Raw genomic sequence first — 26,512 nt, 5'->3', positions numbered from 1 at the left:
CAGACTCGCCTCAACAAATTGGACCAAAGGTACCAATCCTTTACCATCGATGGCAACATCATAAATGTATCCAAAGAGGTCAAAACACTAGGTGTATACCTCGACTCTACCTTGTCACTAAAGAAACAAATAAACTCTACCATCTCAGCTACCACATACACCAATAAATTGATTAATGCCTGTAGGCCTTTTCTCTCCACCTCTAGTTGCCTCACCCTATCTAGAGCGCTGATTTTGTCTAAATTAGACTATTGCAACACACTCTACTTAGGTACTAGCACAAAAAATTTGAACAGGCTCCAGATCCTGCAAAATAATGCACTAAGATGTGCCCTGAACCTCCCGCGTAAGGCGCACATATCCACGGTTAGCAAAGAAGTCCACTGGCTCCCAATCCGCGACAGAATTAAGCTAAGAACCCTGGTCATCGCCCAGAAGTGCCTGTCATGTACTGCCCCACGCTACCTTTCAGACAAATTCTCTAGACACTGCCCCATTAGACCCATCAGAACCCCTTACCTGCACCAACTAAAGATACCCAACTATAACCTAAAAACAGCAGGAGGCTCCAGTTTCCCAGTGCTCGCAGCACAATGTTGGAACACCCTCCCTCCTTCAATCAGATCGGAAACCGCGTTCTGGCCATTCAGAGTCATGGTAAAATCTTGGCTACCAGCCTAAACATCTAGACTCTCACCGACACGACCAGCCAGCTGCCTCTATTTACCTGCAGTAATGTTTACTCTATCTATAGCCTACTCAGGACCAACTGTAACCCGGTCCTCACTCGCCACTGTAACTACTTTTGTGCCTATTCTCTGTACATTCTATTCTCTGTATATTCTACTCTTGTATGTAAACATTCAGAGCCTGGACCAATGTATGCTCTGTCTGTTGTATTATGATGCTTGTGTAACGATATGCAACTCTGCTGTGCACATGATTATGCGCCCAGCTACCTGAGGGTTCGGACGCGCTTTATAAATAAACAAACTAAACTAAACATTGTATGACGAGCGCTGGAACGAACATTGTTAAAGGTGTGTGATGAAAGACTGCAAGTAAAGTTGAACTGCTGACGAGTGATTGAACTTTTAAATCAAGATTTAATACCCTTAACAGAGTGGTCCAGCACAGCGTGGGTGCTCAGTCGAAAGTCTCTGTAACGTATCCAGCTGAGAATTGACAAAGTGAAAGTGAGAAAGAAAGCATATCAAGAAGAGAGCGAGTAATTGTTAATCAAAGTGGTCCTGCAACAGGTTGAGCAGAATCCTGTACAGAGTCGAACGCCTTCAATTTCTAAAGTAAAGAAAGCTTGGAAAAGTAGAGAAAGTTGTTCCGAGCCCAGCAGAGGGAGATCAATTGAATACTTTGCATTAAAGTGGGTCTGAGCCCGGCAGAGTGGGACCCATGATGAAGAAAGTGGGACTGAGCCCGGCGGAGCGGGTCCCAGAGTGAACAGTAAAACACCCAAGAAGTTGTACATGAGAATCCTGAGGAGAAAGGAACTTTTGCATGTTTTTTTGTCGCATCAGGCCCTCTGAAGTAAGAGACTTTGAATGATAAAGGGACTTTGGCAAGGAAGGCCGCGATACTGAGATTTGAACTGCATCCTCGTGATAGAGAAGCCAGAGACTGTGCTAAGCTAGAGTGTGCCGCCTTGTCCCGTGCTGAAAACGCGGGGAAGGGAAGCCAACGGCTTAAATATCATGACATATTATTTCTTGAACACCTTTCTTTTGCTTAACATTGTTTCCCACACTATTTGTATGTAGAAGTACGGATTGGAATAGGTTTATTAGAACAGGGCTGCGTTATTATTATTTGATGGTCGTAGCTTGCTTCCATCTTTAGATTTAGGATTAGACAGGCGTTTCCAAACTCAATTGAAGTTCAATAACACCCTTGAACCGTGATCACTTGTGTCTGTTTTACCATTTGATACCATACCTTCCTTACAATACTATTTTCAAATCTGACCTTGATGTTCTAGTTATTACCATATCATGACTTAAAGATAATTGCCACTCAAAATTGCATACATTAATTTAAGACAACTATAGCAACTTATAGGTAAACAGGGAATCTAAATGGTGTGGGGGGGAGGGTTAGCTGTAATGTTTAAGCATCCACTCCTATTGTCTCCAGCACAAAGTATGCTTCTCAATTTAAGGATGAATGACAATCTGGTTATTACTATTTTTTAGGGTAATCGGTCCCCCTCCAAGTCCTAAATGCAGTTTTTTACAATCTCAGTTCCCGTCTTATTGGGGCTTGAGTGTAGCCACTTTTCGAATGCTGGGCACTTCAAATTCTGGGTAGACGTACCTACCAGACCCAAAAGTGACACATTCCTCAAATTCATTACAGCGCATGATATTGGTCAAATGCTCACTTCTCTCCAACACATTAAGGCTCACTGCTGGGACCTAGCTCTATTCAGAAGAAGAAGTTAATTACCAACTGGTAACGTTCTTTCGACTGGATGTTCCTCCAATGTTTTCCACATCTTTGACATGTAATGTCCACAGCTGTGCTGCTCTGGGGTTTTTTCGGCAGAGGGCGTCCTGCGTCACTGGCGTCGGGTAGATGTCCCTAGAAGGCCTCCGTTGAGAGTGATGTTATTGGATGTTATAAGTAGGACGCACAGCGCCCGGAACCTCAGTTCATGTTTTTTCCCTCCACAACGTGTGCCATAACTGCACACCAAGCCGCCATGACTGCACATAGCCTTGTAGAAAAGTAAGCTGTAATAGCATAGGAAATTCTCCAGAGGGGCAGGCTGTGAGGGCGATGTGGAATATGTTGGAAGAACATCCAGTCGAAAGAACGCTACCAGTTGCTAAGTAACTTGCTCTTCGAATGGATTGTGTCCTCCAACGTATTCTACATCTTTGACAGACTCACAAAGCAATATCAGTGAACGGAGGAGGGAGAACAATTTGGATATATCCAATCAGATGGCAGAATAGAAAACTGCTTTACCAAAGGCCATATCTTGACCATGGAAAGTATCCAGGGAGTAATGCTTGACAAAGGTGTGGATTGAATACCACGCTGCAGCATCACAAATGTTTTTAACATGAACTCCTTGTTGTAGGGCTGTGGATGTAGCCACACCGCTGGTGCAGTGAGCTTGCAAACCCTCAGGAGGGTCCTTGCCAGCCAATCTGTAACATTCAGCAATGGTGAGGATAATCCACTTGGATAAGGTCTATTTGGTAACAGCCTGGCCCATTCAGTGTCCAGTGTATCCCACAAAAAGTTGGTTGCCCACTCTGACCCTGGACATCCTAGAAATATAAAAGCTCAAAGATCTCCTAGTATCCAACCTATGGAGTCTCTCCTCTTCCTTACCAGGATGATGAGGAGGAGGATAGAAAGCAGGAAATACCACCTTCTGGCTCAAATGAAACTCAGACACTACCTTAGGTAGGAAGGAAGGATGTACCCTCAGTACAACCCTATCCCTGTGGAACACAGTAAAGGGTGGCTTAGACGAAAGTGCCTGCAACTCGCTCACTGCAATCAAGAAAACTGTCTTGAAGGTCAACAGTCTCAAAGGACAAGAGTGCAAGGTTCAAACGGAGCACCCATCAAGAATTTCAAGATTAGATTCAGATCCCAAACCGGCACCTGAAAAGGGGGTGGCGGGAACACATTCCTGAGCCCTTTTGGAAACTGGGTAATGAAAGGAATCTTAAAATAAGAACATTCTTCAGACAAGCGCTTGAAAATAGACAGCGCTGCCAGGTAACCTTTAATGGTACCCACTTGAAGACCCTTGTGGGTCAAAGAAAGCAAGAAAGAAAGAACCATCGGAATGGAACAATGAAAAGGATCGACATCGTGTCCTCTGCACCAGTCACAAAACTTACACCAACGGCAATGGTACAGGGATTTGGTTGCCAGACGCCTGGCTGAAAGCAACACCTCCATCACGTCATCCGGGAGGTCCCAATCCTTATTTGTTAACCTTTCAGAAACCAAGCGTGAAGGTTGAGAGTCTTGACCTCTGGATGGAGAAGATCCTCTCTGTGGGGAAGATGGCATGGAGGACAGATGGACATTTCTAGAAGGTCCGGGTACCACGCTCTACTGGCCCAATCCGGAGCAATAAGGCTCATGTGGGACCCAAACCTCCGCAACATTCTTAGAACCTGAGGAATGACTGGGACCAGAGGAAACCCGTACAGAAGTGGGAATGACCAATCCACGACGAACGCGTCCCCTAAAGCTCCTTTCGGATGAAATTACCTTAAGCAATATGTCTTGCACTTCCGGTTGGCACTGGTCGCAAACAGATCAACTTGAGGGGTTCCCCAAAGGGCAAAGATCACCTGAAGGACTCCCTGAGCTGACTCCCACTCGTGGGAGACCACACTCCGCCTGCTCAGAGCATCCAGCGCCACATTCTCCTCTCCAGCCAAATGAACTGCAGAGAGTGAGATTCCCTGCTGTATTGCCCAGAACAAGAGCTGCATCGCCTCTCTGCACAGCGGGAACGACCCTACACCCACCTTTTTGTTGAAGTAATGCATGGCCACTGTGTTGTCTGTCATGATCAGGACACTGTTCCCACGTACAAATGGCAGAAAAACCTTCAGGGCTAGCCTGATGGCCCTCAGCTCCAAAAGATTTATGTGAAGTCTGGACTACGACAGAGACCAACGACCGGTGGTGGTTAGCTCGTTCACGTGAGCCACCGATCCTGTGAAGGAAGCATCCGTCACTACTGTCACCTCGGGCCACGGTTGCCAAAACGGCTCTCCCTTCATCAGATTCCCTTCGCTGGCCCACCACAGAAGATCCTGTGAGACCGTGAGCATTATCTGAAGGAGATCCGACATCTTGCCCGAGAATTGGGACCACTGCGTCCTCAGGGCCCATTGGAGGGATCTCATCTGCAGTCTGGCCTGCAGCACCAGAAAGCCATGAGGCAGAGCAACCTTAAGAATTTGAAAGCCGGGAGACTCTGGGCATGTTAAAATTTGTCGACCATCTGGACAATGTGAAGAGTCCTCACCTAGGGAGGCGAGCACTTCCCCAATGATGTGTCCAACACAGCCCCCATGTACTGGAGCTGTTGGGAAGGTGTCATATGCGACTTCTTGAAATTGAGGGAGAAGCCTAGCTTGTGAAGGGAGTGGCAGGTGAGGCTGAGATGATCCAAGGCCTGTTCGGGAGAACGTGCTCGGATCAGCTAGTCCTCCAGGTAGGGGTAGAGGTGAACACCCCATCTCCTGAGATACACTGCCACCACCACCATAAGCTTGGTGAAAACCCTCGGGCGGAGGTCAACCCGAATGGCAGGACCCAAAACTGAAAGTGCGAGCTGCCAACGGCGAACCTCCGGTATTTTCTGTGCTTTGGATGGATCGGCACATGAAAATAAGCATCCTGTAGGTCCAATAACACCAACCAATCCTGAAGTCGAAGGGCCTGATGGACCTGAGAAAGAGCGACCATCTTGAACTTGACCTTCCTGAGGAGCTTGTTCAAGCGACGCAAGTCCAAGATGGGTCTCAGTCCTCCGTCTTTTTGGGAATCAAAAAATATGGGGAATACCAGACCTTGTTCCTCTCCGCCACAGGCACTAGTTGTATAGCGCCTTTCTCTAGCAGGGTCAAGATTTCCTGCACAAGGAGCGGATCCGGAATCTTCAAAGAGAGTTTCCCCGGTGGATTGTCGTGAGGCCGATTTAGGAAGGGTAAGCAGTAGCCGTGGGCTATTGTTTCAGGAACCAACGCATCTGAAGTAATGGCTCACCACTCTTGGAGATGCTGAGACAGTCTGCCTCCACCCGGTGAACAATGAGAACTGGCCTCATAGCTGTTTCGGAGCGGCTGTGGCAGTGTCTGAAGGCAAAGAGGCAGCTGCTTGAGCGGCTTTGACACCTCGTCCCCGTCCACCGCGAAGACCCTTACAGTGACCCCTTTGACTGGCTCACTCCTCTTGCTTTAGCAAAAGAGGAGTAGTAACGAAAGGAACCCCGCCACTGTTGTCCCCTGGGACGAAAAGGCAGAGGTTGACGCACAGCTGCGCCCAAAGATTTAGCAGCTGCTTTGGAGGTCTGCAACCTCTCAAGGCTCTCGTCAGCTTTGCTGCCAAACAAATGAGAGCTGTCAAAAGGCATGTTTAGAAGACGGGCATGCACATCCGGTGCAAAGCTTGACTTCCACAACCACGCAAACCTGCGTATCATGGTGCGGCTCACACTATCTGCCATGTCCAACCCAGACTGAAGGGATTCACACATGGCATCCTTGCCATCCTGCACAATAGCAAGGGACCCATCCCTTTCTTCCCCTTCAGGAATATGCTCAGCCGCCAGAGAGACACAATTCCAGAAAGTGTGCGAAAATTTGACAAAAGCACAGGTGGAGTTTGCTGATTTAAGGGCCATACTCCCAGTCGAAAATACCTTGCGTGCCCATCCAACGAAGCGCTTCTCGTCCCTATCTAGAGGGATGGTAGGGTACGCCGCCTGCCTCGAGTTGGCTGTGGCCGCCTGGACCACCAAACTCTCAGGAGTGGGGCGTGTGGATAGGTAGCTGGGGTCGCTACTGGATGGGCGGTATTTCTTAGTCAACGACTTGTTGACCGCTGGAAGAGACTCTGGGGTGTCCCAAACAGCAGACACCCTTTTCTGTAACGCCATGTGAAAAGGCAACACTGGGCCAGTGGACGGACCCTGATCTAAAATGTCCGCCAGGTCATCCTGATCAAATTCAACTGGAGGGCCAGACCACCCCATGTACTTGGTAACCCTCAACATCAACCTCCTATAGGAGGATTCAGCATGAGCCCCAGGCTCTGGCCGGACAAACTCCATCTCAGGAGATGTGTCCAGGCCAATGGCATCATGTAAAGATTGACGCAGATCCTCAGCTGACTGTCCTATAAAAAAGACCACGTCCGGAGCTTCAGGAGTGTCACTATGAGCATCAATAGGTTCCAAATCCACATCAGACCTTTCCTCATCCTCATAGATATCCTGTAGAGAATGAAAGAACTTCCTCCTAGGTACAGGAGCAGACCTGGAGTGAAGAGGCGGCCTCACAGTCTTAGACAGAGCCTTCCTCTGAGGTTCCACAGCTCTAGGGGCCTCCACCGACAAATTCAGGCCTATAGGCCCCGATGCTGTGGAGGGCGCCGACGGCTTCGGCATCGACAATGGCGCTGAGGGCCTGACTGAGGGCAAGGCCCCGACAGCTGCACTCGATGGGCAGGGCGCTGATGGTGTCAACACCTTCCAAGACTTCGACGGTTTCGTCGGGGACGAAGACCACGACCTGGATCTGGCAATCTACCGGAGCCTTGTCCAAACAGGACCTCGACAGTTCCCGATGTTCATCGCACTGACTGCCTGGACCCAGAAGGCACGCGAGCATCAGATGGAGACTGTTCCCCGCCAGCTTCAACCGAAGGCGCGGATGGGACAGCGTTCTGGGATTGAAAAATCTCCAGCATTTTCTCCCTGAATGCCTACAACTCCTCCGGAGTAGAGGATTTAGTGGGGCAAGCCACTTTCCTTACCGAGCCATCATCCGACGAGGACAGGGAAGGTGACCAGTGATGCTGCTTCAGGGAGCGCCTCGACAAGGAGGACAAGTGGCGAGAACCACTCCCGGACCAAGATGCCCTGGACTCCTTCCGACGGGGAGAGTCACCCCTTGAGTCGTCGGTGGAAAGACCAGCAGTTTTACTGGATTTGGATACCTGACCTACCTTCAACTTCCCCTTACGCTCCCGCAAGGCCTTGGCAGTCAACGATTGGCACTTCGAGTAGTCGTCTGTGTCGTGGCTCTCACCCAGACACCACAAGCAGATATGGTGCGGGTCCATGATGGACATCTTGGATTTACAGTCCCTGCACTTTTTAAAGCCCGACCACGGGGTCGGAGGGGTAGAAGAAGACATTATCGAAGTAGATAACACGAGGCGTGCCGAGTTCTGGAAGCAAACACATTTGCGGAAAAAATGGAACTGAGGCTACGGGTGCCGTGTGTCCTACTTATAACATCCGATGATGTCACCCTCAACGGAGGCCTTTGAGGGACATCAACCCAACGGCATCGACGCAGGACGCCCTCTGCCGAAAAATTTCCAAAGCGGCACAGCTGTGGATATTACATGTCAAAGATGTGGAATACGTTGGAGGACACAATCCATTCAAAGTTAGGTTTCCAAGCAGGTAAGTTGCCTGGCCTGGTTGTATCATGCATTATGCCTTATTAATCTCCTGCACAGCCTCATCGACAAACTGTTTTCTTATTACAATCCCCATCAGAATCTGCAGATACAAAATACACTAATTTTCGCTCCTGCTGAATAATTTGGTGCAGAAGTTCTCGACATCCCAGGACATATGTCCCACTCCTGCTTGTTTAAAGTATTAGAACTAGCCCACAGAAAAAAAGAAACAGGGGTGCAAATTCAAATCACAAAATCAAAACATAGTGAATCCCTGTGTTTAACACCCAAACGTCTGCTACTCAAGCACACCTGGAAACCACGTGGGAGGGGAGGGGGAGAGTCCTAGATCGAATGAGTAATGAAAGTTTCAAAATAGAACTAACTATAACAAGGATTGGCAATGGTAATATTGGCTTTTGCAGTTGTTCATTGCATTTTACATTGATAGGCATGAAATTGTGCCAGCCCCATAAAGAATAGGCCCAGCTCAAAGAACATGCAAGCTGAAGTGCCGATCATCATGGGACTTGTATTAGATGAGCCGGTAGCCTCTGCTGGCTGATTAAATGCGTTTTACATGAGCAGCTGAGACACATATTGCAGCTTGCACAGCATGCTACAGTCGGCTCATAAAATACTTTTGACCTCTGTACCATCAGTCCTGGCATCTTCAATAATGTTGAAATAAACCTTCAAATCCCAGTTGCCCAGGGCTGCAAACTTTGTCCAACAGAACTGTGTAACTCCTAACAATGTGTTCACCACAGGGCCAAAGAGTACAGCCATGACCCATAAAATGGGATACAGACAACAATACATGAGAATGTTTGCCTGGGGGCATATACTGCTGAAATAACTATAGGTTGCAGCAAGATGAGACTATTGCACAGTACCAAGACCCATTTTACCATTCTTATGCAAAAAAGGCATCAACATTCATGTAAACATCCTACTTATAACTGATGTAATAAAGATCCTGCATAAGGATGTCTAAATGCATATTCCGGGCTGTGTATTAGTCAAACAGCTTTCATGCCTTTCCATTTACCTACCCGAAAAATTAAAAAGTGTCTCTAATCACTACCAGTTTGCAACTACACACGTAATACGATAGCTTAAGTTCCATGCAGAGTGCAGTGCTCCAGTCATGAAAGAGTTGTTTTGTATTAACTGTCTGGCCAGTGTGTCTCCACAACAGCCAGGTGGAACCAGGCTCAGGAAGCTACTCTTGACCCTCATGAGGAAGACAACAGCTTCCTCCCAGGTGTAAGGAAGGCATGGTATCAAACAGTGAAGACAGACACAAGTGATCACAGTTCAAGTGTGTTTATTGAACTTCAATGGGTTGGTTGAATGCCTATCTAAAGATGGGAGCAAGCTACAGCCATCAAATAAAAATAACGCAGTCCTAGTTAAGTCTGTCAAAATAAAAGGGCCTATACTAATAAACCTATTGCCATTCCTTATTTCTAAATACAAAAGGGTGTGGGACAATTGTGTATGCAAAATGAACAGTATTCAAGAAGCAATATGTCAGACTGGTTGAGCAGTTGGCTTCCCTTCCCCACGTTCTCAGCACGAGGCAGACGGCACACTCAAGCTTCGCACACTCTCTGGCTTCTGTGCCACGAGGATACAGTTCAAAGCAAAGGTATCAAGGCCTTCTGCCAAAGCTTCTTTTACAATAACGGTCTCTTACTGCAGATGGCCTGTTGCAACAAATAAGCACCAAAGTTTGTTTCTTATCAGGGCTTTCACATGTACAAGTTCTCATTTTCTTTTTTCAACATAGATATTTTATTTTTTAACCAAAGAGACAACAATCATACAATAGACATCAGTATTGGCAAAGGCTTAAGATGGCACAATTCATTGCAATGGTGAGAAAAATCATAAGCTATCACATAATTCATTCTATACATTACTAGGCCGCTGAATCAGGAGGCCAGCAGAAAAACGCCTGGCTTGGGAAAATACTTCGGCTTATAGTTCAGTCTAGCGAGCGGGCGGTCGGAGGCTTTTGCGTAAGAGCTGGATAGCGTTCTGCATAGTCCATAAATGGTGCCCAAGTGTTTCGGAAAGGATTGAGATTAGCCATGCGGAGTGCCGTGATCCTTTCCGCTATGACTATGTCCCAGCACTTGGCCCACCACAATGGAATCGAGGGGCCCTCTGGGTGCTTCCAAAGACGGGCGAGCGCTATCTTGGCTGCTGTTAGTAGATGTGTGCACAGACAGGCTATGTTCCCCGAGAGCGGCAACTCCCCGTTCCCCGTGTGCCCCAGCAGAATGATTCCGGGGGCCCGCGGGATGTTGAGGCCCGTGATTGCTTGGACGTGATTCAGCACCCCCTTCCAGTAGTGTGCTGCCTTTGGGCAGTCCCATAGGAGATGGAATAGTGATCCCTCTTGTAGGCAGCCTCTCCAGCAGTTCGGTGATGAGCTTATCCCCGATTTGAACAGTTGAGCTGGCGTGATATAGTACCTGTGACACACGTTATATCCACCTTCCCTGTTGGTAACGCACTGGGTGCTTTTGTGCAGCCTTGCCCATATTCTGCCCCACGCTTCTGGCTCTAGGGGGCGCCCTAGGTCCCTCTCCCAGTTCAGCATATATCTTTCTTTCAACTCTGGATTAGTCTTTTCCAAAAGTTTATAGAGAGCGGATATCTTGCCCCTGGGAGGGGAGGATGTCAGTGTGAGTTCTAGGGGCGTTAGGTCCCTGAAGCCGCGTTCTTTGACAATGCGCTGAGAAATCCAGTTCGGATCTGTGAGTAGCGAAACCTTTCCTCCTCGCGGACATTAAATCTCACCTTGCAGTCCGCAAACGAGAGGGGCTGGCTCTCCTTCAAAAAGTCCGAGATCCTGCAGAGGCCGCCCTCCCTCCACTTGGCGAAACTGCGGTCGCAGAGGCCAGGTGAGAAGCCTTGGTTGCCCCAGATTGGGGTTAGTGGGCCTAGTGAACTTTTGGTTCCCCATTTCCCGGCTGCGGTCTTCCAGCTGGCCACCGTGTTGCGTGTTGCTGGTAGTGGGTTCGTGATGGTGGAGGATTGCCGGGATTGGATATGCGGCAAGTCGTGCAGTGGGGTCTTGCACCATGCCTCCTCCAGCTGCAGCCAGCACGGACGATCTTCGGTGCGGGTTCAGGCAAAGGCGTGTGCTAGTTGGGCCGCTCGCCTGTATCTAGAAATATCCGGGACTCCCAGCCCGCCCAGCTGGCGACTCCGGGTCATTATTATCTTTGCGATGCAAGGTCTCTTCCCCCCCCAGATAAATTTAATAATTTCCCGCTGCAAGGAAATGAGGTCTTCCTCTGGAATTCGGGTTGGGAGTGCGTGGCAATGATACAACACTCTGGGGAGCAAGTTCATTTTCACCGCTGCCGCTCGGCCCAGCCAGGAGATCTCCTGCTTGTTCCACTGTTTCAGGTCCGCGCGGAGCGTTTTAAATAGCTGCGGGAAATTATATTTGTAGATCAGAGCGCTGGTTTTAGGGATCTGGACCCCCAGGTATTCCAGTGTGGCGTTGGCCCATGGGATGGGGAGTTTGGGGCTCAGATTGTCTCTCTGTCGCCTTGGTAAATTGACCGGTAATGCTGAGGACTTATCGTAGTTCACTCTGAATCCGGAGATTGCCCCAAATGACTCTAGTGCCTCAAGCAGGGGCTGCAGTGATTTGTCCGGGTCAGTAATGGTTAGGAGGACATCGTCCGCATAGAGCGCCACTTTGTACTCTACTCCGCCCACAGTGACCCCCCTGATGCTTGGGTTTAGGCGGATTCTCTCGGCGAACGGCTCCATGGATAGGGCGAACACTAGAGGGGACAGGGGGCACCCCTGGCGAGTACCTCTGGATATGGGGATGGGTTCTGATTTCCTGCCATTGACTCGGAGTTGTGTGGAGGGGGACACGTAATTTGCCATAACCCAAGTTATAAAGTTACATCCCATTCCCATGCTGATTAAGGTGCTCCGGATATAGTCCCAATTTACTAGGTCAGGCGCCTTGTGTGCGTCGAGGGAAATGACTAGCAGAGGAGTCCCCTTTCTGTTTGCAGATTCAATAATGTTTAGTGTTCGTCTGATATTATCGTGTGTCCCTCTACCCGGGATAAAGCCCGTCTGATCTTTGTGTATTAACTCGGGGAGAAACCTGCCCAGTCTGGTTGCTAATACTTTGGAATAGATTTTCCCCTCAGTGTTCATCAGTGTTATTGGCCTGTATGAGGCCGCCTGCTCAGGGTCCTTCCCCGGTTTCTTGAGTAGAATAGTGGTTGACTCGGCCATAGAGTTCGTTACCTTTCTAGTGGTCAGGAAGCAGTTGAACAATAGTGATAGCTGAGGGACTAGGACGTGTGCAAATGTTTTGTAAAACTTGGGCGTTAGCCCATCGGGGCCTGGGGCAGTGTTCTTTAGTGATTTTATGGCATCTAGAATTTCCTCTGTAGTAATCGGAGCCTCTAGGGAGTCGAGGGAGTCGAGGGAGGCAGTAGTGGCTGGGGCGAGAAATGATGATAGTGTTTCTGCTGGTCCCTTTTCTCCGGGGACGAGGGGAGCCCCTGCATGATTGACTTGTGGTGGTTTACCAGGGTTTCTATTATGTCTGGAGTAGTGAATTTGTTCTTCCCATCTGGCCCTTTAAGATTTGTGATGTTGTTCCTGTTGTGTGTGTCTTGTGATTTTATATGCTAGTAACCGGTTTGCCTTGTTGCCCTTCTGATAATAGAATTGTTTTGTGTACGCCAAGGCCTTTGCGGTGCGGTCAGCCCAGTGCATCTCTAGGGCCCTTCTGGCTTTTTTTATCTCCCTGTCCGCCTTTCTAGAGTATTGGGCCTTCAATTCCTTTTCTAACGTGGAGACGCTGGATCGTAAAGCTTGTGTGTGGAGCTTGGAAATTCTGACTGCTCAGCGGCTGCGCTGATGAACACCCCCCTTATTACCGGTTTCATGGCCTCCCACAGTAGCCCTATTGTGACTTTGGGGGTCTGGATTTCCTTAAAATAATTGACCAGGGCGTCTTCCGCCTGCCCCCTTATTACCTGATCCAGCAAGAGGGTATCATTGAGCTTCCAGAATCTGGGAGGATGGTCAGGGCCCCCTAGAATCGAAGGTCTGCCGAAACTGGCACGTGATCGGATACCATGCGTGTGTGGATTTCAATGTTGCTAAAGCAGGGGAACAGAGTGCTGGTGGCTAATAAGAGGTCGATTCGGGAGTGCCCCCCCGTGTGCGTTTAAGTAATATGTGTAATCGCAGGTCTCTGGGTTAGCTACCCCAAGTTCTCATTTTCTATATTCATCATGGGTCTCTCTCCTTTAGCCTTGAACCCCTTTTTACCACAATGTTCACAATTGTCTCCCTTGTTCGGGCTCGGACCATGCAATCTTACTTTCTATGTTTTCCTCTTGATATCAAAAATCAAAGACTTTCGAATGTGCAATGGGCTTTGCTTAACCGTCGCAGGACCACTTCAATTCACTTCACACAATGTTGTTACTTTTGTTTCTGCCACCTCTTGGCTGGATGTCTTTACAGAGACCTTCGATTGAGCACCTACGCGGCGCCGGAGCATTCTGTCACTGGTATCTTATCTTTCCTTCTCAAAGTTCAAACATTCATGAGCAATTTAGCTTTACTCGCATCTTTCATCACAGACATTGTTAGACGCGTTTAACAATGTTCATTCCTTCGCTCGTTCTACAATGTTGCTGCTTGCAACCGTGACTTCAACACAGACTGGGCTTGCATTGGCCTCCCCAACTCACTGGCTGTGTTGATCTCTCTGGCGCTACTTTGTTCTTGGAGCCAAGGATGATACCACAGCGGCTGTTGCTTCTCCCCGATTCGGTCAGCTAAGCAGGGCAGCCTCTGGTATCTCTGACACACAATGCAGGATTCTCTAGCCTTGTTTCCTGGCATTACGGTTTCTGATCTACAAGGTTTTTGAAAGTAACGGGTTCCTGTCCGAAAGGTCAACGGTATTTCCCTCCTTGCGAACCCTTTTTGGTTTGGTGTCTTTCTCCCCTTATTCAGCTGCCTTCTCGAAACTGCTACTCCTTCGTGTGCTTTGCCTTGCTCTGAGTGTGCCCTCGTGCTCCACCTTTTATCCGTGTGGAAGTCAGGTGTGAATGATTGTCAGTAATTGTCTGACTTCGCCTGACCATAGTAGTGGGACATGTCAAGTACACTGCTTGGGTGCGAGTCTGTTTTCTCTCAGAGCGGGCTATCTGTGTGGAGGTGTTTGTGAAGGGAAGGGGGAGGGGGAGGGGGGGACAACGCTCCCACATATCCTACCTCATAGGATGGGGTAAAGGTGTTACAGGCAGAGGGATACCGTGTGTTAGGGAGAATTCTCTCTTTAGGCTGAATTTCCTAACCTAGTGAGTCCCCCAGCAGCTTTGCTGGATTTCTGGAGTTTGTTTTTGTCTCCTGCCAAGAGTGAGACTCTTTTTCTCCCACTCTTGGACATAATTTATGGTGTTCCTTTGACTGTTAATGTGTTTTATGGCTATGGAGTCCTTTACTCCATAGGGCCTCATGTGTTTTTACCATGTGTGTTACACAGCACCCTCCGTGCAGTAACACAGGGGTGTCATAGTGACACCCCACCATAGACTCCATACCCTGGGACTGACTACTGTCTCCCAGGGCATGTAAAGTCACCATTGGCTTTACTAGTCCCAAATTATTGACAGACACCAGTACAAACCATTATATTGTGGACGTACTGGTCGGGGGAATTCGATTGCCCTGGGGTCTGTTAGTCGAGGGGGCACGTCTCCGTCCCCCCTGATCGAGTTTTGGCTGGTGGCAGTGGATACTACTTTTTATATTCGACCGCAAATATATTCCTATGGGATTTTCCCATTGTTCGAGGCTACCAACTTTAATTATTTAATTCTCATAGCCTCAAACAAACCGCCGGTTTATTTAATTAACATTAATTCGCCGGTTGGTATTTTTTGCCAGGACTCGATTCTAAAATGGCGTTTGTGTTCTCTTCTGTGACTCCAACCCAAGTCAAGCCCTTTGTTCCACTTTTTGGCTGGCTTCTCCACAGAAGCCTCCAAAAGTGTTGCAACTCTGTCTGGGTACCACAGGGGGTGTAGGCACCCTGGACTGAGTTACCTTGTTAACTCAAGTCGCACTCTTGTGTGATTGGCCCAAGTGGTGAGCCGGCCGGCTCACCACTTAGCATGTTTGATTGACAGCTCGGCTGAGTGAATGGGGGTATGCTGCATAAAAGCAGGGCTTTGGGGACCGGAACTTCAGAAGTCGCCACAGGACCTGAGAATCCGACGAGGGAGAAGCTGAGCCGACCTACCACGACGACACCACCGGTGGAGCCCTGCGGAACCGACTCACCACTTCCCGACGACAGAGAAGATCTCCTGGCTGGAGAGGCTTCTTACCCTGACTGGTGGCCACAACCAGTTTACCTTCTTCTCTTCGCACCCCCGACCGGCTAAGTGGTCGAATTCCCCGTGTCAAGCACCCCGGCAACCGGATAGCCACTTACCACTGGCCCGCGAACTAAAGGACCGCTCCTTTCACCTGAGATACTCTGCGGCTGGTTTCTTCCCTGGCAGTGCAACGGAATCCTGTCTTCCTCCTCGACGAGATCCTCTCTTCCCCCGGACGAAGCACCGACTTGCATCCGCTGCCAGGAACAACTGCCCCAGCTGGAGTCTTCTCACCACTTTAAGGTACCGTGTCCGCCAAACCTCCCTTTCTAAAGATTGCTACAAGGTAATAATAACCCCTTAACCTTCTGGACTGGGCTGGCCACCTTGACCTTCTAACTGGCCCCTTTCTTTGGTCCAACTCCTTTTTGAACCTTTACAAGACTCTTGTGCACTGCAACTGTGTGACTCTAAACTCACAGTGTTACTTGCCTTCCTCTCTTGTTGTGTTCATGAAAAAGTGTTGGGATCTGTTCCAATTTATACTGTTTTTCTCTCCCTTTTTTAAAAAAAAATTATTAGAGTGCCATCTACGTTAAGCGCTCACCGCTGTCTGAAAATAAGTGGGGCTTTACTTAAGACTTGTCTAATATTCTTTGAAGGGAGCGTATATCTTTTAGTGACCGTGTTTTTGGATTGCTTACTATTAGTGCCTGTGTGATTTTCTAGATGTGGTTTTAAATAAATAATGATATCTCTTTTACACCAAGCCCTGGTCAGTGTTTACTTGTTCTATTGTGTTCTTTTGACCTATTGTGAATACTCTGTATACTGCCTAACTCTTCTTGAGGGAAGTCTGACTGCTCAGCCACAGCTACCAAGTGAATCTGTGTGGTACAGACTGCTACCAAGTGGGTTTACTGCCAAACACCTGTAGTCCTAAATCTTTTGCAGTGGTCCCAGAGGGAACTGCACAGGTTTCTGCCTAACACTGTCTCGCCATTCGATGCCCCACTCCCCGAAGACCCGTCAGGCAGGTGATCCTCCCGCATTGGTCCACCCCGAGGCACTGGATCCAAAAGCGATGGCTGTGTCCTGGCCACCTGGATGGCAGATCCCGGGGACTAGTGGGTGAGAAGGTGTCTCACACAGGGCACAGGAACCCTTCAAAGATAGTTCCGATCTGACATGATATAAACCCAGGGTGCTGATCTGTTGCATTGGACAGACGTGGGAAAACGCTAGACTGAAGAGTAGCCAGAGAAAAGAGTGAGGCTAAGAGAAAGAGCCCATAATCTTAGACTCTACTTGGTCTCCATAAACTTCCTGTCCCTACCCACTTTCTCCACACAAAACACTCTGGGTATGATACCAGAAAGCAAAGGGCACTCGTTGCAGCATCCTGGGTTGGCCCCCTGACAACAGGCTTGTTTTGTACCAACCCACTGTAGCATTTTGCCTTTATAAGGGAAAGGAACTCTGTTCTTAGTTGATTCATCTTTGGGCTACGAAAGGAGGATTCATTTGGAACTCTGTGCAGGATACAGTCTATTCCAAAGTCCTCTGCCATAGAGGTGAAGACAGAAGCTTCCAAGGAAGAGGAAAGCTCTTCTGCCTAACCCACCTGAGGGGCACATTTGAGGTGACTGTGCTGTAGAGCAGGGCCTCTCTGCTGCCTGTGCGCTGGAACAAGGATCCTTCTCTGCAAAAGTGAAAATCCCCCTCTAGGTGCCAGAAAGCCTTGTCCATTGCTGGGTTGGGCATGCAAGCAACTCAGAAACCCACATTTAGCCCAGAACTCTGTTTACTGCCTCAAAACATCTTCTAGCCAGCACGAGCACACTCTACTCACTTAGAGGCACTAAATGAGGTGTGGTGCTGCTTCTGGAACTCTACGCACTTCAAATCACTTACCTGCTCTGCGAGCCTCCAAACGCTGACTAGGCCCGTTGAAGTGGATCGACTCAATCGTCAGCTTGACTCTCTGATAGGAACCAACTCAAACTCTTGACTGAACCTTCTAAATGCCAAAGGCTCAACCTAGCAGAGCACTGTCCCGCCACCAACCTGGATCACTGGAACTCATCCACTCTACCATATCGAATGAAACTGTTGCACAAAAACAACGCTGCTCTTTATCTTGTTAGTATAACTGGTGTACTTTCCGGTCAGGTTTTCAGTGCTTTTTCGCCTTGGTTTCACACACCCTTTGGCTAGTCCTGATATATCCTTCTCCGTACCCCTTTAGGTGATGTATTTCTTATATACTGTTTTGTTTGTCCTTGCCTGGTGTGCTTCCCTGGATGTACGTGATTTCACCGAAATTACTTCACCTTCCTTTCTAGGACCCCCTTTCACTAGCTGGTTCATGTGACACTTGTTTTCTTGCCGCATCTTGTGACGTTGCCTTGAGAATCCTGCAGCATTCCTGTGTTAATACAAAAATGATCTTACACAAAACTCTGAAAGTACACATGTGGTCCTATACCCCCCCCCCCCCCCCAGGTCTCCTCTAGATGAAACAGACCTTTCCTTTGCCCCCTCAAATCTCATTTTGAGTCCTTTTAATTTTTATTTTTGAAAAGCCTGTGCCACGGTGCACTACGGGAAATATATAAACGTCTTCTGGAAGTACTGGATGGTTTACACCAAACAAAAAAGGAATGCCTGCAGAACTTTGTGCTCAACTTGTTTCCCATTTGGTATAAATACATCCAGCCGTTTCGCGCTACATATACTCAATAGAAGAACCTTTTTCTTTATGGGAAAAACGAATGTGAAGTTGGTCAAAACAGCATTTTAGTGTTTTTTAAAAACACATTTTGAAACATTTTCCCGCAAACCCTGCTCCCTCCCCTTGTTCACAATAATTGCACAGAATGGGACATCTATTCGAAATGTTCAACTGTTCAAATTTTTCATATAGCCGAAATTCGAATAAATATCCCATTTGGTTTTTTTCCAGTTCATTTAGATTTTTTAGTTAAAAGAGAGTTAAGGTGAGTCGATAGGCCGGCAGCCTTAACTTTTTTAAGTCACTGCTGATACAATTTCGTAATTTAAGTGGCTGGCGGTATTGTCTTCCCCGGCATGACTTTGCCACAGACTCTTTGATAGCAAATTTGGTATTCCACATGATTCAGTTATCTCCCCTTTGCTTTTTAATATCTAGGTCATGCCACTACATTATATTTTTGCCTATCAGAAAGTCAGTTTCCATTGTTATGCTGAAAATACTCAGGCCTTCTTTCAAATTATGGGCAGTGCTATTGATGATAATGCTATTCTATCTAATATATTGACCCAGGTTAAATCCCGGATGTGCACCAATTGGATTGGCCTTAGTACCACCAAGACAGAACTACTCCTAGTTAATTTTCTTTCCTAGTCTCAGTTCTTATCGTTGTTCCTTCCTTCTTTCTCCCAGCCAACTTCCACTACAAAACAAGGTCAAGTCTTTAACCTTTAAATTATAACCTTTTTCAGATCTCTCTTTCGGATATTAACTTTCAAATCAAACCGATTGTTAGCTATACGTCCTACTACATCCGGTTGCTTATATATTCAGTCTTTTCATTTCCAAGATTACTTTATTTTAATTGCACGTGTTATTACCTGCTTAAAATTTGATTATTGCAATTCACTCATTTAAAATCCTTACCCTGATCGACAAATGTATTTATGACAGGGCCCCACTTTATCCCTCAAATACATTGGGGGTCATTAGGAGTATGCAGGTCTGGGAAAAATGCTGGTAAAACGGCCGGTAGCACATAAGCTAGATTTTTTCCTGGACCGGCATACTCAGAGTCTGCCGGTAGGGGCAGTGAACTACTGGCAGGCCTGACCTGCCGGGAGTTCAGGCCCCTACCGGCAGAGAAATTATTGAATCACTGGGACCATTGTTAACAGTGCTCGTGATTCAGTAGTTCCCATCCTATGGAGTCCTATGGGACTCCATGGAATGGGAACCTACTGCTGCTGCCGGCACCTATAAAATCCCGGTGATACCGGGATATCAGGTGCCGGGAACGGCAAGTCGAGACCGGCGGGTTACTGGGAGACTCGTAATAAGGCCCATTATCTTCTGATTCTTCTGCTCAACCTCGCCGGTCCACCACCCTAGTGCTTTTTACACATACCCAAACCATTCCGCTGAGATTTAAGCTAAACTCAGCCTGTTGAAGAACTGTCTCAGTTTATGGTACCAGGCTTGGGAACAAACTTCCGGTAACACTTATGACTGAATCCAACTTCATTATATTCAGAAGAGCTCTTATAACCTTTCTCTTTTTCACTATCTCTCAGATAAACTCTGTATCTACACTGTAGTACATGTCTTTTTTTATCTGTTTCCCTAGCCCTCTTTTGCCTTTGGGTCAGAGCGCTTTATAAAGGTCGCATAACATAACATGCACGTTGGTCATGGCCAAAGGCCATGGCTAGGGGCCCTGAAGAAAATATAGCAGAACAAACCCTTGAAATTCACTGAAAAGAAAACATTTTAAGACAAAGTTAAGGTGAGCTGATTTATCGCAACAAAATCCTCAATATTCAGACGGTGTAGTAAGAGATGACCATCTTAACTCGGTGTCCCTCCCGTTGCAAAGCCCACGCCCACATTATGTTGTGGAAGAGATTTACATTGGCACAGAAAATGACATGTTGTGGGGGCACAAACAGGGCGAAGATGAGTTAAGTAGGTTGTCACTTCCCTCACCCACTTAATTTCAAGGGTTTTGTTGTGCTAAATCAGCTCACCTTAATAGTTCAGTGAATATACATACATATCTCAAATATTACTTAACTGTAATCATCGTTCTGTGGCTTGCTGCATCTGCTTAGAATCACATGCTTTGCATAGGCCACCATCTAGTGGTTGGTGTGGAGTATTAAATCCTGTGCGTTACCGAATTCAAAAATGGGTGTCCTCAGTGGTGTCCTTGCAACACTATCCCTACCCTATGTATGTGGGTACCCATGATCTTTAACGTGTCGACATCCTCAGATTGTTTACAGAAGATGCTCGTTAGGTGACCTGGTGCAGTTTCATACATCACTATGCAAACAACATTCAGGTTTACCAAGGGGACCATCCTGCCCTGTATCCACCACCTCAGTGACCCTCTAGTTTCCACTGCAAACTGGATGTCACGTAATGTGTGGTTAACCACACAAAGACAGAGTACACTTTTTTCCTTCAAGCTCCACTCACCTGATGCAGTCCTCACTCTCTGCATTTATCCAGTTTTGACATCCTCCATACGTTATACAGTCGTTTTGCTGGCAGGTTTTTTTCGATTTGTTTTTTGTTACAAAAAATATTAATTGAAAAAACTCATCGAAAAAATAAAGGGGCGTGGGTGACTAAGACGATAGAAGGAGTAGGGAGTTAGGGATCAGGACTAAATAATTGGGAAAGGGGGTGGAAACCCCCCAAACATAAAAGAAAAAGTTGATACGTTTTTTATTAAAACAATTCATCAGAAAAAAACCTGGTGGAAAAAGACCATAGAACCCATTGTACATAAACCTTGCCTCACCTGAAATCCAAGAGCACCTTTGTAACAAGCTAGTGTAATATAGCAGTTTTCCATTCTCAAATGTATCAAGCTCTGCATCTCCTCGAACAACTATCACTTTGCCATCTAGGCTTCTGATATTTTTTACCTGGGTGAAGGTAATGCTGTTTTATGCAGTAATCATCTCCCGCTTTAATATTTCTTAAAGCAGTCTCCTACTCTGCTGCTGCTTTAGCAATTAGGTCTTTAAAGTAGGACATTACCCCAATTCTTGTTGATCTACATTGGCTCACCATCTTTTTTTTGGGCTCTGTGCGGAAGTTTGCCGTTTCACATTTAAGACATCCAAGTTCTCTCGTCACCAAATTAAAGATTGATCGCAGTTCTAGCAGTAGAATTATCCTTTGAGTAGAGATTCCTCTTTGTAGGAAGTCGTTCTTCTCCAATCAAGAGTTCTCCGTAACCAAGAGTAGTCTGGATTTCCTTCCCTCCAAATATTCACCTATTGTCAAATTATTCAGCTTTCAAAAACACCCTTAAAAACTCAATTGTTGTTTGAGATTGTATTATTATTCATATACTGTATCCGCTTTTGATTTGATTATTCATGCATTTATTGTATCCTTTATTCTTTTTTGCTTTAGCACACTTTTGTCCTCAGAGGTTATATGTAAACGTATTTGTTAATATAAGATGACAGAGTTGCACATGAATACAGAAAATTACTAACCTTGCCCTTATGTTGGATTTCCTGATGCTTCAAATGAGGTTCTGGGATAGCTACGGAGTCCCCAATAAGCACTCCCCAGCTTTCAGCCATGTTATAAACCATCACTGCATAACAGGAGTTCTCCATGTCCACCAAACCAAATGTACTGTGATGGGAACAGAAACCGAGAAAGGGAAGCAAAGCATCAAAAAGAAATAAAAACACAGACAAATACGTACAAATCTAAAGAAAATGGAAAGAAAACGATAATGAAGAGAGGAATGAAGGGAGAATTAAAAAGGAGTGAATAAAATAAAATCTAAGGCAAAATAAAGGAAGGTTCAAGTGAACAAGGAGAAAGGCTTAAATAAAACAAAAATGTACCAAAAAAATAAATAATCGCGGGAGGTTAGGAAAGAAGGATATGTTTAATTATGGAGTCAACATAGGTAGTGTGAAGGACAGTATGTAAACACCCCAGTATGTAAACACCCCGTATGTAAGTTTAAATTACAGTGAAGGAAGAGGAAAAAAAAGACAAATGGAAAGAACCAGATGAGTGAGGAACAGGTGTCAAGCTAAACAATAATCGGACAATTCAATCTCAATCAAATCCACATCATTTTAGATGAAACATGTAATGACTACCTCAGTTAAGGCCAGGAGTTTGTTTAGACAACAGACTAGGTCATCTACAAAAAAAGCTTGCACCACCTTGTACACCTCAACAAATTCAAGTACAAGCCACTTTCTCAATAAACAATAAAAGGAATACAGAGGACAACACAATATGGGATGTGAGGGAGTATGTGAGAATCGAGGCATGGGTACAGAGCGTGCAGAGATGTGAGTGGGGAATCAAAAAAGAAGAAGAAGAGAGTGATGGGATTGAGGAGAGTAGATTGGCCGGTTGGAAGAGGGAAATGTGTACCTCTGAAAGATAAAAGGCTGATTACTGGAGCTCTTTGGTGCCTACCATACCCAACAACCTCCTCATACTCACAAAGGAATCTTCTGCTCTGTAGTCAGGCTGAAGACCACCTTCCCTAGCACCACAGATCCGCCATTGGTTCCAGGTACCAGGGCACTCAAAGGCTTCTGCTCCAATATGGCCTTCTTGCCTGATGCCGTCTGGTAGTTCCCATCTGCGCACGGGCCTAGGTGGGATAGTTTAAGGCTTCCCAGCATGCTCTGAAGCTTCTTGGCCTTCACTTTCCCCTGTGTTTTGGGAGAACATGAATTTGTTCAGTTTGTAGAGTGGATGCAAGACCGCAAAGCAGCCCGCACAAAACAGTCTGGAAACTGAAATTGTGGCTGTGCAAAGGCGAAAAGCTGCCTGATAAGCTTCATTGCACCCGTTATACAATGCACATTTTCGCTCATTTACTATCTACTTTTATTAGGTGCGTTTGAATCAATTGAATGTGAACCGGGGCGCTGCCCCAAGGATGTTGTCTAATGGCAGAAATCCCTCAAGGCATTTTGTTGAATGTGAAGGCTCCAAATGAAGACGAGGTTCTGCAATACTACTATGCCGTTGTGCACGCCTCATGTGAAGCACCCCGACACACTTGTTAAACATGTCTCTATCATTCATCCAGAACAAACTGGCTGGCAATTACGCTTATATTAAACTGTACTACACTGTAAATGCTGCTCATACTATATAAATTTGTAGTGACCAGAAGGTCCCACAAGAAACTAGCCGATTACATTCATGGGAGTGCAAGAAGCTGTACCCATGTGCTCACATAAAGCGGATCCTGTGCAGGGCATATATGATCTAAGGTATCACAAATGAAAGGATCATTTTGCAAATATAACCACCACCTTTTGACGTGTACTTTAAATCATTCATTTATTATAGACTACATGCAACAAAACAACGGTCACTAGGGTGTCAATTTATATAAATACTCATTTTAAATATAAAGATATATGAAGATATGAAACGCATGATTAAGAAGATAGTGCCCATTTAATATCACAATAAGTTATCAACTTTCAGCCAAACGAGAATGCAAATATGATATGATAGGTTATTTTTGACGTGCTTAATACCCAGAGGTTTCTAAGCACGGACCCGGGGATCAAACCTGTGTAGCGCCATCTCGTCTTGCTTCCAAGGAGAGCATGTTGCCCCCGAGCTAACCTCCTGAGACATGGTTGACGTACATGCCTTCCAGGAACTACATTTCATCACGGTTGAACCCTATGCCCACTGCAACAAGGAACTAATCCATAATAAGCATACTTCTTGATCACTCTAAAAATGATGGTGTAAAACTCAGAGGAACAAAGACCACCTCACATAGGTTGCTTTTCTCTCATCAACAAAGTCAAAATCACATGTTACTCATTAACTATCTTTGCAGCAACCTATAAGAGTAAAACTCACTTCACAGCAGTCAAAGACAGCTCAAACACAATGCCCATCCCAGTTTCCATGAGATCACAGAAAAATAAAATACTATAAACAATTTACTTATCAATAAGATGACTATCACACAACAGATCATTACTGTAAAATCAGTCGCCCCAGTTCTCTGGATAGAAAGTAACTAGGGCAAAGTTCATAATTGCATGTTTATGGACGTGAGGGCGATTAAATCTAATTTAATACCCAATAGGGCAATGATGGTGGGCCCACAGGCTTGATAGCTCTGCTTGCGCCTCTTAGTGCAAATGAGCAACACCAGCGTTCCAGGCGTCGATCCCAGATTCCTTTGCCAAACTTTAAGGCTGTGGACTTTCCTCTCTCATTGCGTGTAACCAATCACGTACTACTACAGCACCAAACAGACAGAAACACGAATCATAGTTCCAACATGTGATCTCTGCATAGTAGTTTGGGCTGTTAGCATGTTTACTAGTTAGCCACAATAAGCCAACTGGAATAATTGCTCATTATCATTCTTAAGGTCTTTAAGTTTCCAGTGGATACACAATGAAAACGCAGGGCGCTTTCTTCCCCACCATTAATCGGAACTCTATAAAAAAAAGAACCAAAGTGACTCTGCCCACATTGTTGGACACTTTCCTAGAAAGCAAAAGCCTGTGGCTGCCGCCGATTCACAAAGTCGAAAATACCATCCCAGTGTATACAGTGTTCCCTTCCCACTGGCTGAGCAATCTTAGAGTAGCCAAGATACTGAAAGGAGAACAGGAAAACCTGTGAGCGATAGAGACGAGGCATTACCATCTGCAAAACAACATGCAAGGCTAAAGGGGTGGAATACATACGAAAGAACTTGTAAACCACTGAAAAACAAATAAGTTCATATGTAAAAAAGGGAGAAGGAACAAGTTACTTCCCTGTAACTGTTGTTCTCCAGCATGGGTCTGGCATGGATTCACATGCTCATGAATATTCCATGTCGTCAGGCTGGGAATCCTTGGTAAAAGAAAAATAATTTTCAATTTCGTTTCTGAACTGTCTTTCTCCCATAAACGAATCACTGAGCTCTGGGTCATACTGCCCCCAGCCAATGACTGCCCTCTACCTAAGCCCCTCCTCTGGAAGCCATCTTCAGATTTGGTAGCACGTAAATTGGCAGTAGGACCAAGAGAAGAGCCGCAGAGGGGTAGGCGGGAGGGTTCGCATGTGAATCCATGCCAGACCCATGCTGGAGAACAACTGTTACAGATAAGTAACTTGTTACTTCTTCAGTATGGGGTCTGGCATGAATTCACATGCTCATGAATAAAGAATACATAGCAGTACACACATGCATAGGAGGTGGCAAAGCTCAACAGAAGCAATTTATCTTACCTCCTCACCAGGCTCACATTCAAGTTAACAGGTTGCGATTTCGTGAAGTGTACATCAACCTCCACGTAACAGCCCTTTGGATGTCCAGCAGGGGCACACCAGACAGGAACACAGTGGTAGCAGCGATCGCTCTGGTAGAATGGGCTCTCGGACGGCCAGGCAACGGTCAGTTTGCCAACCGATGAGAATGGGCGATGCAGCCGGAGAGCCACCTGGAAATGGAAGCCTTAGAGCCTTCCCACGGTTAACAGGACCAAAGTTCACAAAGAGCTGGGAAGTTTTCAGGAAAACCCTTGTGCGGTCCACATAGAACTTCAGTGTCCTAGCCACATCCAGCGAGTGCAGAGTCCTTTCAGCTGGCGACGAAGGCGTCGGAAAAAATACAGGCAACACCAAAGGTTTGTTTAGATGGAAATCCGACGGCACCTTGAGCATGAATGAGGGGTGCGTCCCCAGCAGCACCCTCGTCTCGTGGACATTTAGGTAAGGTGGATTACAGGACAGGGGCTGGATTTCACCCACTCGTCGTGCAGAGGTAATGGCCACAAGAAAAGCTGTCGTCCACGACAGGAACTTGAGTGGAACAGAATACATAGGCTCAAACGGAGCTCCCATGAGCCTAGAAAGGACCACATTGAGTGCCCATAAGGGAGCCTTCACCGGTGGGAACAAACAGAATAGTCCCTTGACAAATTCCTTAACCAGACAGTGCGACCACAAAGAGGACCGTCCCAGAGATCTGGTGTAGAGGGAGATAGCCGCTAGATTTACTTTGATGGAGGCATGAGACAGCCCTGCTTTACCCAAAGATAGCAAAAACGGCAGTACCTGAGGGGTCGTGACACTCAGAGGGTCGATCTTCCCTGAACGGCACCAAATTGTGAATCGCTTCCATTTGTGTCTGTAGCAT

The 26,512-nt window shown here is 46.6% G+C and overlaps 1 protein-coding gene across 1 annotated transcript in view; it reads right to left on the bottom strand.

The window, feature by feature from the left end:
• Positions 1-26,512, bottom strand: part of TTC5 (tetratricopeptide repeat domain 5) — a 216,970-nt gene that overhangs the window by 11,583 nt on the left and 178,875 nt on the right. Inside the window, exons 8-9 of the mRNA XM_069651773.1 lie at positions 22,834-23,048; positions 21,852-21,996 (exon numbers count right to left, since the gene is read on the bottom strand). Of these exons, the coding sequence (XP_069507874.1) occupies positions 21,852-21,996; positions 22,834-23,048 (360 nt within the window). The remainder of the gene's footprint in view (positions 1-21,851; positions 21,997-22,833; positions 23,049-26,512) is intronic.

Source organism: Ambystoma mexicanum, chromosome 3p (assembly GCF_040938575.1).
Source record: "Ambystoma mexicanum isolate Mex_15411 chromosome 3p, UKY_AmexF1_1, whole genome shotgun sequence".
Taxonomy (NCBI): domain Eukaryota; kingdom Metazoa; phylum Chordata; class Amphibia; order Caudata; family Ambystomatidae; genus Ambystoma; species Ambystoma mexicanum.
This window is presented reverse-complemented; position numbering and strand designations above follow the sequence as displayed.